This window comes from Anomalospiza imberbis, chromosome 23, assembly GCF_031753505.1.
Source record: "Anomalospiza imberbis isolate Cuckoo-Finch-1a 21T00152 chromosome 23, ASM3175350v1, whole genome shotgun sequence".
In the NCBI taxonomy this organism is placed as follows: domain Eukaryota; kingdom Metazoa; phylum Chordata; class Aves; order Passeriformes; family Viduidae; genus Anomalospiza; species Anomalospiza imberbis.
In genome coordinates, this window is record NC_089703.1 from 6,484,738 (window position 1) to 6,499,432 (window position 14,695).

General features: G+C 49.4%; 1 protein-coding gene across 1 annotated transcript in view; it reads left to right on the forward strand.

Annotated features, from left to right (window-relative positions):
* ACAP3 (ArfGAP with coiled-coil, ankyrin repeat and PH domains 3) overlaps window positions 1-14,695 on the forward strand; it is a 66,263-nt gene that overhangs the window by 51,182 nt on the left and 386 nt on the right. The window contains exons 11-23 of the mRNA XM_068171363.1: window positions 274-386; window positions 1,782-1,833; window positions 3,251-3,351; window positions 4,894-5,005; window positions 6,385-6,593; window positions 7,353-7,422; window positions 7,532-7,626; window positions 8,746-8,960; window positions 10,407-10,511; window positions 11,180-11,272; window positions 12,045-12,265; window positions 13,033-13,142; window positions 14,078-14,188. Of these exons, the coding sequence (XP_068027464.1) occupies window positions 274-386; window positions 1,782-1,833; window positions 3,251-3,351; window positions 4,894-5,005; window positions 6,385-6,593; window positions 7,353-7,422; window positions 7,532-7,626; window positions 8,746-8,960; window positions 10,407-10,511; window positions 11,180-11,272; window positions 12,045-12,265; window positions 13,033-13,142; window positions 14,078-14,188 (1,607 nt within the window). The remainder of the gene's footprint in view (window positions 1-273; window positions 387-1,781; window positions 1,834-3,250; window positions 3,352-4,893; window positions 5,006-6,384; window positions 6,594-7,352; window positions 7,423-7,531; window positions 7,627-8,745; window positions 8,961-10,406; window positions 10,512-11,179; window positions 11,273-12,044; window positions 12,266-13,032; window positions 13,143-14,077; window positions 14,189-14,695) is intronic.

Here is a 14,695-nt window from a genome sequence, read left to right on the forward strand (position 1 = left end):
CTGCCCCAAATCTTTGGGATTTTGGCACATTTGTCCCTATTTCTTGTTTTATTAAAGCATCTCCACCCTGATCCCAGGAATCCTGCCCCAAATCTTTGGGATTTTGGCAGATTTACCCTTTTTCTTGTTCTATTTATCCATCTCCATCCTGATCCCAGGGATCCTGCCCCAAAGCTTTGGGATTTTGGCATTTTCTCTTTTTCTTGTTCTATTTACCCATCTCCACCCCGATCCCAGAGCTCCCGCCAGTCTGAGCCCCTTTCCTTTCTCCAGGACTTCTCCTACGACGACCCCAAGGTGGAATTCAACGTGGATGCCCCCAACGGGGTGGTGATGGAAGGTTACCTCTTCAAGAGAGCCAGCAACGCCTTCAAAACATGGAACAGGTGAGGAGGAATTCCAGCTCCAGCTGAGCTCCAGGCTGAGCCTGCCCACTTCCCTTCCACTGAGATCACTGCAAGGATTTGCAGCCGAGCAGTTCAAAGATGGATCATTAAAATCAATTAGAAATCATTAAAATGAGTTAATAATTTTTTTTTAAAAAAACCCAATAAATAAAACAAATCGTTAAAATCGTTAAAATGAGGTCGGTTTGAGAGGGGTTTTTTTTTTTTTAGAATTTTAGTGCTTTTTACAATGAAATCATGACCAGGATCATTCCCTGCTTATCCTGGAGGGAACCTCAGCCTCTTCCTGCTTTTCCTGACCTCTGAATAACATCAGCCTCAACAGCTCCAAGGATTTTCCCTGCCCTCAAATCCCAGGTTTTTGCCCAAAATCCCAGTCCCATGTGGGCAGCAGGCTCCACACAGCTCCATCCCTGTCTTCATTCCCATTTTCCCCCCTGCCCTGTTTTTCCGCTCTGTTTTTTCCCACATTTCCCCCCCCGTTTTCCCCCCTGGTTTTTTCCTCTCCCATTTTTCCATTTTTTTCCCCTCCCATTCTTTCCCCTCCATTTTTCCCCTGTTATCCCCCATTTCCCCTCCCGTTTTTCCCCTCCCTTTATTTCCCTCATTTTTCCCTCCCATTTTCCCCCCATTTCCCTCCCTGTTTTTCCCCTCTGTTTTCCCCCCCATTTTCCCCTGATTTTTTCCCCATTTTCCCCCCTGTTTTCTCCCCCATTTCCCACTCCCCATTTTTTCCCTCCCGGTTTTTCACCTCCCATATTTTCCCCTGTTTTTTTTCCCCCCATTTTTTTCCTCCCATCTTTTTCCTCCAAATTTTCCTGTTTCCCCCCCATTTTTTTCCTTTTTCCCCCCTTGTTTCCCCCCCCCATTTTTTTCCTCCCACCTTTTTCCCCTCCATTTTCCCTCCTGTTTTCCCCCCCATTTTTTCCCTTTTTTCTCCCCCCACTTTTTCCCCTCCCACCTTTCCCCCCCATTTTTTTCTCACCTCCTGGATGTCCATTTCCACCTGGATCCACCAGGGAGCCTGGGGGACAAGGAATGGCACCAAATTTCCCTGGAATTCCCTTCCCCTGCCTCCTCAGCACCAGGGGAAGCTTCAAAGAGAAGGAATTCTTACCCAACCCCTTCAGAAACCCTAATTCCAAGCATTTTTGGAAAGGGAACGCCCCAATCTTTTGGGATTAATTTATTTTTTTACCCATTAATATTTTTTTTCCATGCAAACAAAGGCAGTTTCTGTGCATAAACACTCATTGAAGCATTAAATTATTTCTTTAATTTCTTTCTTTAATTTATTTATTCCAAAGCCTCATGAAAAGTTGAATTTCTAATGGGGCAGTCCTGATGTCTGTCTGTGTGTCTGTCCCCCCTCAGGAGGTGGTTTTCCATCCAGAACAGCCAGCTGGTCTACCAGAAGAAGCTGAAGGTCAGTGAGGCTGCCCCAAGTGACAGCAGGGGATTAACCAAGTGCTTAATTATTTATTAAATAATTATTTATTAAATATGTAGTTATTTCTTAAATATTTATTAAGCAATTATTTGTTAACTGTTTATTAAATAATTGCTTATTGAGTAGTTTTTCTTAATTCTTTATTAATAATGTATTAATTATGTATTGTTTATTTATTTATTCAATATCTATGTATGAAACAATTACTTATTAAGTAATTAAGTCCCCAGTAAAGCCTGTGATCCCACACAAATTCCCAAAAAATCCCTCCCTGTGGCCCTGGGGTCTGATCCTGCACGCAGCTTGGGCCAGGGGGGGCTTGGGGAGGGGTTTTGGGGAGGAGTTCTGGGGGGTTTGGGATGGAGGTTGAGGGGTTTGGGGGTCTGGGGAGGAGTTTGGGGTGTTTGGAGAGGAATTTTGGGGGGCTTGGGGGGGGTTGGGCAGGGGTTTGGGGGGTTTGGGGAGGGGTTTCAGGGATTTGGGGGGTTTGGGATGGAGTTTGAGGGGATTGGGGGTTTGAGCAATGGTTTGGGATGGAGTTTGGGGGGTTTGGGGGTTTGGGCAGTGGTTTGGGGAGGAGTTTGGGGGGGTTGAGCAGTTTGGGGGGGTTGGGATGGAGTTTGGGGGGCTTTGAGCAGGTTGGGATGGAGTTTGGGGGGCTTTGAGCAGTTTGGGGGGGTTGGGATGGAGTTTGGTGGGGTTTGAGCAGTTTGGGGGGGTTGGGATGGAGTTTGGGGGGGGTTTGAGCAGTTTGGGGGGGTTGGGATGGAGTTTGGGGGGGGTTGAGCAGGTTGGGATGGAGTTTGAGGGGGTTTGGGCAATGGTTTGGGATGGAGTTTGAGGGGATTTGGGGTTTGGGCAATGGTTTGGGATGGAGTTTGGGGGGGTTTGAGCAGTTTGGGGGGTTTGGGATGGAGTTTGGAGGGTTTGGGGGTTTGGGCAGTGGTTTGGGATGGAGTTTGGGGGGTTGAGCAGTTTGGGGGGTTTGGGATGGAGTTTGGGGGGGTTTGAGCAGTTTGGGGGGGTTGGGATGGAGTTTGGGGGGGTTTGAGCAGGTTGGGATGGAGTTTGGGGGAGGTTTGGGGAAGGTTTTTTGGGGGGCTTGGGGAGGAGTTTGGGGAGGGGATTTGGGAAGGAATTTGGAGGGTTTGGGTAGGAGGAAGTTTGGAGGGTTTGGGCAGGAAGGAATTTGCAGGGTTTGAGGCAGGAGGGGCTTTGGAGATTTTGGGAAGGAATTTGGAGGATTTGGGAATGAATTTGCAGGGTTTGAGGCAGGAGGGACTTTGCAGAATTTGGGAGAGAGTTTAGAGGGTCTGGGCAGGAGTTTCCCAATTGTGCCCCAGGGATCCCCCAAGCCCCCCCAAGCCCCTCCAGGCCCTGCTGTGTCCCCCAGGACGTGCTGACCGTGGTGGTGGAGGACCTGAGGCTCTGCACGGTCAAACCCTGCGAGGACATCGAGAGGAGGTTCTGCTTCGAGGTCGTCTCCCCCACCAAGTGAGTTTGGGACTCCCTGGGCTGGGCTGAGAGGAGATTTAAGCAGAGGCTGATAAATTTTGGCTGGGAGATGCCAGAATCCCCGGGGAGTTCCTCAGACATAACCATAAGCTGGATCTGATTGTAGAATTATATATATTTAATGATAAGAAAATACTAGAATAAATTGTTATTAGTTCTTGATAATATAATTATATATTTACATAACATATTCCATTATAGTCTTTATATTGAGAATTTATATATTTCGTATATAATGCCCAGCTTTTAAAAAACAGTTTCCAGACCTGCCTGGAGGGTTTGGATTGAGAGCACCTCTGGCTGTCCAACCTTGTGGGATAAATTTTTACCTGGAAAGTTTGGGGTGGGAACACCCCAACCTTGTGGGGGAAATTTTGGCTGGAAAGTTTGGAGTGGAAACACCTTTGGCTGTCCAGCCTTGTGGGTAAATTTTTACCTGAAAGGTTTGGGGAGGGAGCAACCCAACCTTGTGGGGTGAATTTTTACCTGAAGGGGTTGAGGAGGGAACATCCCAACCTTGCGTAAATTTTGGGGTAAATTTTTGCCTGGAAATTTACCTTGGGGGTAAATTTTTGCCTGGAAGCTTCAGAGTGGGAACACCCCAAGCTCGTTGGGGTAATTTTTATCTGGAAGCTTTGGAGTGGGAGCACCCCAAACTTGTGGGGTAAATTTTTGCCTGGAAGGTTTGCGGTGGGAGCACCCCAACCTTATGGGGTTAATTTTTACCTGGAAGCTTTGGAAAGGGAACACCCCAAGTTTGCAGAATTAATTTCGACCAGAAAGTTCCGAGTTGGAACACCCCAACCTTATGGGGTAAATTTTTACCTGGAAGCTTTGGAGTGGGAACACCCCAAGCTCGTTGGGGTAAATTTTTGCCAGGAAGCTTTGGAGTGGGAACACCCCAACCTTATGGGGTAAATTTTTACCTGGAAGCTTTGAAGTGGGAACATCCCAACATTTTGGGGTTAATTTTTACCTGGAAGCTTTGGAAAGGGAACACGCCAAGCTTGCAGAATTAATTTCGACCAGAAAGTTCCGAGATGGAACACCCCAGCCTTATGGGGTAAATTTTTACCTGGAAGCTTTGGAGTGGGAACACCCCAACCTTATGGGGTAAATTTTTACCTGGAAGCTTTGAGGTGGGAACATCCCAACCTTTTGGGGTTAATTTTTACCTGGAAGCTTTGGAAAGGGAACACCCCAAGCTTGCAGAATTAATTTCGACCAGAAAGTTCCGAGTTGGAACACCCCAACCTTATGGGGTTAATTTTTACCTGGAAGCTTTGGAGTGGGAACACCTCAACCTTGCGGAGTAAATTTTTACCTAGAGGGGTGGAGGAGGGAACACCCATCTTATGGAGTAAATTTTTTACCTGGAAGCTGCGGAGTGGGACCACCCCGACCTTATGGGGTAAATTTTTGCCCCGCTGCCATTCCCGTGCTGAGGATGAAGAGGAACAGCCTCACCCCACACCCTGGTGGTGTTTTTGGCTCTCCCCACCCCGTTCCCTGCTGTTGCAGGAGCTGCATGCTGCAGGCTGACTCAGAGAAGCTGCGCCAGGCCTGGATCCAGGCTGTGCAGGCCAGCATCGCCTCCGCCTACCGCGAGAGCCCCGACTGCTACTACATCGAGGTGAGGGCTGGGCAAAGGGATCTGGAAAGGATGCTTCAAGCTGGTCTTTTTTACAGACTTTTTAAAAACCTTTACAGCGCAAAAAAGAGGGGGAGATGTGGGAAATGGATCTGTAAAGAATTCTTAAAACCGTTATTTTTACAGTTCAACTAAAAGGGGGATATGTGGTAAATGGGTTTATAAAGAATTCTTAAAACTGTTATTTTTACAGACTTTTCAAAACTTTTTACAGCTCAGGAAAGAAGGGATTTGTAGACATTTCTTGAAACTGTTCTTTTTACAGTTCAAGAAAGAGGGGAGATGTGAGAAATGGGTTTGTAAACAATTCTTAAAACAGTTCTTTTTACAGACTTCTTAAAAATTTTTACAGTTCAAGAAAGGGGGGAGATGTGGGAAATGGGTTTGTAAACAATTCTTAAAACAGTTCTTTTTACATTTCAAGAAAAAGGGGGGAGATGTGGGAAATGGGTTTGTAAACAATTCTTAAAACTGTTATTTTTACATTTCAAGAAAAAGGGGGAGATGTGAAAAGTGGATTTGTAAAGAATTCTCAAAACCTGACAGAAAGCTCACACAGTCTTGTTACATGCATTTGCAAACACTGAGATAATCATTTACAACATAGAGTAACAAAAACTAATAAGCCAAGAAACACTTACATTGTAATTAAAAAATAGTTGGCTTCTAATTGTAATAACACAGATTATAGCATCTGTATTGTCTCACCCTTCACATAAAACTGAAAATAAAATAAAAGCTTTTAAAACACCTCTCAGTTACCCCATCTCTAAATCAAAAAAGAACTTAATCCAACACTAAGGTGGCATCACACCAAGCCGAGTTTGCTCTCCTCCAGGTGTGCTGTGAGATAGAGTGAAAGTTTAATAGGGTAGAAATTTATTTAGATTGAAGTGAAATGTGTTGTTTTAAGTTTGTTAGTATAAGTAAAATATGTTGTTTAGTTTAGTAACTTTGTAGTGTTAGTAAAACTGTTTTAGTTAAAGAAAAAGAATGTGAATTTTTAAGCTAAAGAGAGATTTTTTGAACTTTGAAATAGATAGGACAGAGTGACCCAAGAGTTCTTTCCGTACTTCCTGATAAAAAAACTAGCTACAAGTGTAACACAAAATCAGCAGAATAAATATTCGTAAACCTATTGTGAAATTCTATAAGTATGTAAAACTAGTGAAGAAGAAGAAGAAAAAGAGATCAAAAGTTCTCAAGAGCATGCACGTCCTTTAAAAAGAAACAATCCCCCACATTGTCCAGCGCGGTAATAAACATACCGTCCCTACTAATCTTTATCAGAATTGCAAGGTTTTAATTCTTTTGCCCGTGTTTCAGCTGGTGTTAACCTGATTTATTGCTTTTCCCTGCAGAGGCTGGACAGAACAGCCTCCCCCTCCACCAGCAGCATCGACTCGGCCACGGATTCGCGGGAGCGCGGCGGGAAGGGGGAGACAATCCTGCAGAGAGTGCAGAGCGTCCCTGGGAACGAGCAGTGCTGCGACTGTGGGCAGCCGGACCCGCGCTGGGCCAGCATCAACCTGGGCATCCTGCTCTGCATCGAGTGCTCCGGGATCCACAGGTGCTGCTGGGCTGCAGGAGCCTGGGGGGAATCCCAGGGCGACGGGCGGGTATGGAGGGTGGGATCCCGGGGGGAAATCCCGGGGAAAATGGGCAGGGATGGAGGGCAGGATCGTGGGGGGAAATGGGCGGGGATGGAGGGCGGGATCCCAGGGGGAAATCCGGGGGGAAATGGGCAGGGATGGAGGGCAGGATCCCGGGGGGAAATCCGGGGGGAAATGGTCAGGGATGGAGCGCAGGATCCCAGGGAGAATAGCCAGGGAAATGGGGAGGGATGGAGAATAGGATCCTGGGGGAAATGGGCAGGGGTGGAAGGCAGGATTCCAGGGAAAAATCCTGGGGAAATGGCCAGGGATGGAGCGCAGTATTCTGGGGGAAACAGCCAGGGATGGATTAAAGGTTCCCAGGAAAAATGGCCAGGGATGGAGTGCAGGATCCCAGGGAAAATTGCCAGTGATGGACTAAAGGATTCCTAGGAAAAGTTGCCAGGGATGGAGCGCAGAATTCCAGGGAAAAATCCCAGGAGAAATGGCCAGGGATGAAGTGCAGGATCCCAGGAGAAGTGGTGGAGCTGGAATTGCAGCGTTTGATCCGATAGATCCAGCAGAAATTGTCCCTGTGTGTTTTATGTGCACAACACCCCCTGGTTCAGCTCCATCTGCACAGAGAGATAATTAAGAACTGGCCTAACCTCGTTAGGGAAATTGTGGGCCTGTGGAATGGTAATAATTTCTGGATTTTCTCCCTCTTGGCTGAACAGGAGCCTGGGTGTTCACTGCTCCAAGGTCCGATCCCTCACGCTGGATTCCTGGGAGCCAGAGCTGCTGAAAGTGAGTGCTGGATTTTCCCAGGGAGAAATCCTGGGAATGCAGGGGTTCCCTGGAAAAGGGGGAATTCCTCCCCTGAGGCTTTAATTCCCTCCCTGAATTTCACTTCCAGCTGATGTGTGAGCTGGGCAACAGCACCATGAACCAGATTTACGAGGCGCAGTGTGAGGAGCTGGGGCTGAAGAAGCCAACAGCAGGGAGCTCCAGGTGAGCCCAAAATCCACGGAAAAGCAGGTTCAGGGATCCCCACAGCAACCCGAAATCCATGGAGAACCAGCTTCAGAGGGCTCCAGATTCCTCAGATCCCCCCATCCCATCCCATCCCATCCCACTCACCTGGGCTGGTCTCTCCTGGGGGTCAGTGGGGCATTGGGATGGGGCTGGGAACCAGGAATTGCAGGATTGAGCAGGAATTGCAGGATTGACCAGGATTGACCAGAAACTGCAGGATTTACCCCTAATCTGAGACCTCCCAAATGCCTGAAGCACCTGAGGTTGAACGTCTCATTCCACTCTCAACCACTCCCTGCACCTTCTGGTTGTGATTTGGCACAACCAAAAAAAAAAAAAAAGACACTTTTTAAAGTTTGAGAAATAGGAATTTTTGGCCTCAGGTGGACAAAACACCCCAGAGCAGCAGCTCCATCCCCTCATGGTGGCTTTGGGCAAGCCCAGTTCCCTCTGGAAGGGCAGGTCCAGAGACCTCGAAATGCCTCATTTTAATGTCTGAGAAATAGGAATTTTACACCTCAGGTGGACAAAACACCCCAGAGGAACAGCTCCATCCCCTCATGGCGGCTTTGTCCAACTGCCCTGAATTCCCATTTTCCTGCTGCCCTCCCTCAGGCAGGACAAGGAGGCCTGGATCAAGGTGAAGTACGCGGAGAAGGAATTCCTGAAGAAGCTGCTGGGCTACAAATGCCTCATTTTAAAGTCTGAGAAACGTGAATTTTAGGCCTCAGGTGGACCAAAAAAAACACAGAGCACCAGCTCCATCTTCTCCTGGGCAAGCCCAATTTTCTCTGCAAAAGCGGGTCCAGAGACCTCAAAGTGCCTCATTTTAAAATCTGAGAAATAGGAATTTTAGGCTTCAGGTGGACAAAACACCCCAGAGGAACACCTCCATCCCCTCATGGTGGCTTTGGGCAAGCCCAGTTCCCTCTGGAAGGGCAGGTCCAGAGACCTCGAAATGCCTCATTTTCAAGTTTGAGAAATAGGAATTTTGGGCCTCAGGTAGAGAAAAAACCCCAGAGGAACAGCTCCATCCCCTCATGGTCGCTTTGTCCAACTCCGCTAAATTCCCATTTTCCTGCTGCCCTCCCTCAGGCAGGACAAGGAGGCCTGGATCAAGGTGAAGTACGTGGAGAAGAAGTTCCTGAAGAAGCTGCCGGGCGGGGAGGCGCTGGCCGAGAGTGAGCGCAAGCCGCGCCGCTGGTGCGTCAAGAAGTGCCAGAGGCACCACAGCGGCTGCCGGGCGCCCGCGGCGCGCAGGAAATTCCGCCAGGAGCCCGGGAGCGCCTCGCCCGCCATGCTGTCCTCAGGTGGGGCCACCCGGGGCGGGCCTGGCACAGCGAGGGGCAGCGACCGGGCTTCGGTGGGGAGAGAAAAGGATGCTGGCAGAAAATCAGGAGGAAGGATGTCTTGGGAGGGCTGGCCTGGATGTCACTTAGAGCTATATGAATCTATATATATATCTAACATACATGTATATTTGTAGAAATATATGTATTATATAAATTTTAATATCTATACCTAATATATGTCTATATATTTTGAATCTATCTCTCATATACTATTAAATGTATCTGTATCTATCTAAAATACATTTATATAAATATATATATTATATACTGTTTAATGTATATATCTAATATACATAAATATTTTATATATATCTAATATACTTTTAAAAAAAATATATTATATATATATTTCTATATATCCAATACACATATGTATTTTATATATAACTAATATACTTTAAAAATATATATATCAAATATATGTATATATTTTATATATCTAATGTATATATTTATATATATCCAATATACATATATATATTTTTTATATATCTGATATACATTTAAAATATATATATCTCATATACGTATACATTATATATATATATATCTAATATACATATATATATTTAGCTATATTTCATATACTTAAAAATATATATCTATCCAATATACATATATATTTATATATGTCTCTAATATACTTTTAGAAAATATATATTTAATGTACTTTAAAAATATATATATCTAATATACATATATATTTTTATATATATTTTATATATATATCTAATATACATATATATATTTATATATCTAATATAGACATATATATTACATCTATAAAATATTATATATGTTAAATATATATTATTGATATGCTATATAATATTTATTAATGTATATTTTATATATTTTGGCCAGAAATTTTTGCCATTTTGGTACCTTAGGAAGGTTCTGCCTGCTCTGGGATGACTCTGGTCAGGAATTTGGGATATTTTGGGATCCCAGGAAGGTTCTGCCTGCTCTGGGATGACTTTGGTCAGGACTTTGGGATATTTTGGGATCCCAGGAAGGTTCTGCCTGCTCTGGGATGACTTTGGTCAGGACTTTGGGATATTTTGGGATCCCAGGAAGGTTCTGCCTGCTCTGGGATGACTTTGGTCAGGACTTTGGGATATTTTGGGATCCCAGGAAGGTTCTGCCTGCTCTGGGATGACTTTGGTCAGGACTTTGGGATATTTTGGGATCCCAGGAAGGTTCTGCCTGCTCTGGGATGACTTTGGTCAGGACTTTGGGCTATTTTGGGATCCCAGGAAGGTTCTGCCTGCTCTGGGATGACTCTGGCCAGAAGTTTGGGCCATGCTGGGCCGTGTGTCCACAGCCATGGCTCTGGGTGTGCAGGCCCAGCTGGGGAATCATCTCTTTGCTGGCCATTAATTCTGAATTTCCCGTGTGAAGCAGCAGCCACCCTGGAGAGGAAATTCCGCCGGGATTCTCTATTCTGCCCCGACGAGCTGGACTCTCTCTTCTCCTACTTCGACACCGGCGCCGGCTCTGGCCCTCGCAGTAAGTGCTTTAAAGTAGATTTTAGGGGATTTTTATTTTAGTAGGTTTTTGCTTGACCTCTGCAAGAGAGGCCGTGCCCAGGAAGGGCTCTACCTGCTCAGAGCTGACTTTGGTTAAAAATCTGGGGTATTTTGGGTTCTTAGGAAGGTTCTGGCCACTCTGGGATGACTTTGGTCAGAATTTTATGATATTTTGGGTTCTTAGGAAGGTTCTGGCCACTCTGGGATGACTTTGGTCAGAATTTTATGATATTTTGGGTTCTTAGGAAGGTTCTGCCTGCTCTGGGATGACTTTGGTCAGAATTTTATGATATTTTGGGTTCTTAGGAAGGTTCTGCCTGCTCTGGGATGACTTTGGTCAGAATTTTATGACATTTTGGGTTCTTAGGAGGGTTGGATTCGATGGTCTTGAAGGTCTCTTCCAACCTGGAGATCCTGTGGATTCTGGGATTCTGTGGATCATGGGATTCTGTGGATCCTGGGATTCTGGGATCCTGTGGGTTCTGTGAATCCTGTCATCCTGTGGATCCTGTGATCCCGTGGATCCTGTGATCCCGTGGATCCTGTGATCCTGTGGCTCCTGCTCCTGGAGCAGAGGCAGCCCGGGCAGGGCTGGCTCCGGGGCCGGGTGTTCAGGTGGCCGTGGTTTGTGTCCCGCTGGCCCCGCAGGTCTGAGCAGCGACAGCGGCCTGGGAGGGAGCACCGATGGCAGCGGCGACGCGCTCGGCTTCGGCGCCGTGGTGGACAGCGTCACCGAGGAGGGTGGGTGGCACCGGGCAGGGGTGGCACTGGCCAGGGGTGGCACCGGGCAGGGGGTGTCACACAGGGGAAGGTGGGTGGCACCGGGCAGGGGGTGTCACACAGGGGAAGGTGGGTGGCACCGGGCAGGGGGTGTCACACAGGGGAAGGTGGGTGGCACCGGGCAGGGGTGGCACTGGGCAGGGGTGGCACCGGGCAGGGGGTGTCACACAGGGGAAGGTGGGTGGCACCGGGCAGGGGTGGCACTGGGCAGGGGGTGTCACACAGGGGAAGGTGGGTGGCACCACGGAAGGTGGGTGGCACTGGGCAGGCGTGGCACCACGGAAGGTGGGTGGCACCAGTCAGGGGTGGCACTGGGGGAGGTGGGTGGCACAGAGGAAGGTGGGTGGCATACAGTGAGACGCTTTCGGCTGATCTCTCCTTTCCCTTTCCCTCTCCTTTTTCCTTCCTTTCCCCATTGCCCCTTCCCCTTCCCTTTTTTTCCTCCCCTTTTTTTCCTCCCCTTTTTTCCCTCCCTTTTTTTCCTTCTCTATTTTTGCCTCCCTTTCCCCTGTCCCTTTCCCCCGTCGCTTTCTATCCTCTTCCCCCTCTCTTTTCCCCCTTTCTTTTCCCCCTTTCTTTTCCCCCTTTCTTTTCCCCCTCTCTTTTCCCCCTCTCTTTTCCCCCTCTCTTTTCCCCCTCTCTTTTCCCCCTCTCTTTTCCCCCTTTCTTTTCCCCCTTTTTTTCCACCTTTCCCCCCTTTCCCCCTGCCCTTCTCCCCTGTCCCCCCGCGCAGAGTGCGAGGTGTCGGAGGACTCGAGCGGGGAGGCCGAGCTGGAGCAGGAGGCGTCGGACGCGGAGGACGCCCGGGAGCTGCACCCGGGGCTGGTTCTGAGCCGGGCGGCGCGGGGCCGGGCGCTGCCGCTGCTGGCCGCCGCGCTGGCCCACGGCGCCGACGTCAACTGGGCCAACGAGGAGGACGAGGGCAAAACGGCCCTGATGCAGGCTGTCAGCGGGGTGAGGGGCCGGGAGCGGGGCAGTGGCCGCGGGAATGCCCCTTGGGAATGGTCTGGGTGAACTGAGGTGGGGATTCCCCTTGGGAATTGTCAAATCTGGGTGAACCGGTGTGGGAATTCCCTTTGGGAATGGTCTGGGTGAAGTCACGTGGGAATTCTCTTTGGGAATTGGGTCTGTGTGAATTGAGGTGGGAATTCCCTTTGGAAATTGGGTCTGGGTGAATTGAGGTGGGAATTCTCTTTGGGAATTGGGTCTGGGTGAATTGAGGTGGGAATTCCCTTTGGAAATTGGGTCTGGCTGCGGGAATTCCCTTTGGGAATGGTCTGGTCTGGCTGAAATGGTGTGGAATTTCATTAGGGAATTGGGTCTGGCTGAATTGATGTGGGATGTGGGAATTCCCTTTGGGAATCATCCAGTCTGGCTGAAATGGTCTGGGAATTCCCTTTGGGAATTAGGTCTGGGTGAATTGAGGTGGGAATTCCCTTTGGGAATTGGTTCTGGGTGAAAAGGTGTGGGAATTCCTTTTGGGAATTGGGTCTGGATGAATTGATGTGGTATGTGGAAATTCCCTTTGGGAATTGTCCTGTCTGGGTGAATTGATGTGGGAATTCCCTTTCGGAATCGGGTCTGGCTGAATTGAAGTGGGAATTCCCTTTGGGAATTGTCTGGTCTGGCAGAACCGATGTGGAAATCCTCTTTTTGGAGCACAGGAATTGCCCAATCTGGCTGAACTGATCAAAAATTCCCATTTTTACCCCCGTTCCCAGGGCTCCCTGCTCGCCTGCGAGTTCCTGCTGCAGAACGGGGCCGACGTGAACCAGCGGGATGCGCGGGGCCGGGCGCCGCTGCACCACGCCACCTCCCTGGGCCACACCGGGTGAGTGCCACGGCGTTCCCGCTCCAGAATTCCCACATTCCCGCTGCCCTGGAGCGGCATTCCCAGCTGGAAAACACAAACAAAGTCAGCAGCTGGGGGAATCCAGCTGGAAAAGGTGGATTTTGGGGCCTGACAACAGCTCCGGGCTGGCACAGGGCGGGCTGAGGCGGGAGATCGGGGTGGGATCTTTTCCCTGGGTGCCTGGGGAGGGGCCGGGATGGAATTCCCAGGGAATTTGTGACTGAGATGGAATTCCCAGAGAATTTGTGGCTGGGATGGAATTCCCCGGGAATTTGTGGCTGGGGAGGGGGTGGGATGGAATTCCCAGGGAATTTGAGGAAATGCCCTGGAAGTGCCCAATGGCATGTTGGAGCACCCTGGGATAAGGATGATGAGCTAGAATTCCTCTGGAATTCTGTTCCTGGGAGCTGGAATTTGGTGCCTCTGGAATTCCTTTCCTGAGGCTCCCTGTCGCCCAGGCAGGTGTGCCTGTTCCTGAAGCGCAGGGCTGGAATTTGGGAATTCGGGAATTCCGTGATTCCTTTCCCTCCCCAGGCAGGTGTCCCTGTTCCTGAAGTGTAGGGCTGGAATTTGGGAATTCAGGAATTCCGTGATTCCTTTCCCTCCCCAGGCAGGTGTGCCTGTTCCTGAAGTGCAGGGCTGGAATTTGGGAATTCGGGAATTCCGTGATTCCTTTCCCTCCCCAGGCAGGTGTGCCTGTTCCTGAAGTGCAGGGCTGGAATTTGGGAATTCAGGAATTCCGTGATTCCTTTCCCTCCCCAGGCAGGTGTGCCTGTTCCTGAAGTGCAGGGCTGGAATTTGGGAATTCAGGAATTCCGTGATTCCTTTCCCTCCCCAGGCAGGTGTGCCTGTTCCTGAAGTGCAGGGCTGGAATTTGGGAATTCAGGAATTCCGTGATTCCTTTCCCTCCCCAGGCAGGTGTGCCTGTTCCTGAAGCGCGGGGCCACCCAGGACGCCCCGGACGGGGACGGGCAGGACCCGCTGAGCATCGCGGTGAGCGCGGCCAACGCCGACATCGTCACCCTGTGAGTGCCTGCTGGGGAACCCCGGGAGAGGCTGGGGAACCCCGGGAGAGGCTGGGGAACCCCGGGAGAGGCTGGGGAACCCCGGGAATGGCTGGGGAACCCTGGGAGAACGGCTGGGGAACCCCAGGAGAGGCTGGGGAACACTGGGAGAGGCTGGGGAACACTGGGAGAGGCTGGGGAACACCGGGAATGGCTGGGGAACCCTGGGAGAACGGCTGGGGAACACCGGGAGAGACTGGGGAACACCAGGAACGGCTGGGGAACCCCGGGAGAGACTGGGGAACACCAGGAACGGCTGGGGAACCCCAGGAGAGGCTGGGGATCTCTGGGAATGGCTAGGGAACACCGGGAGAGGCTGGGGAACACCGGGAGAGGCTGGGGAATACTGCCTGGGGACTGGGAAACTGGGAAATACTGGGAACACTGGGAAACGTTGCCTGGGAACAGGGAAATACTGGGAAATACTGGGAAATTGCAGTGAACACTGGGTAATTTTGGGAAACACTG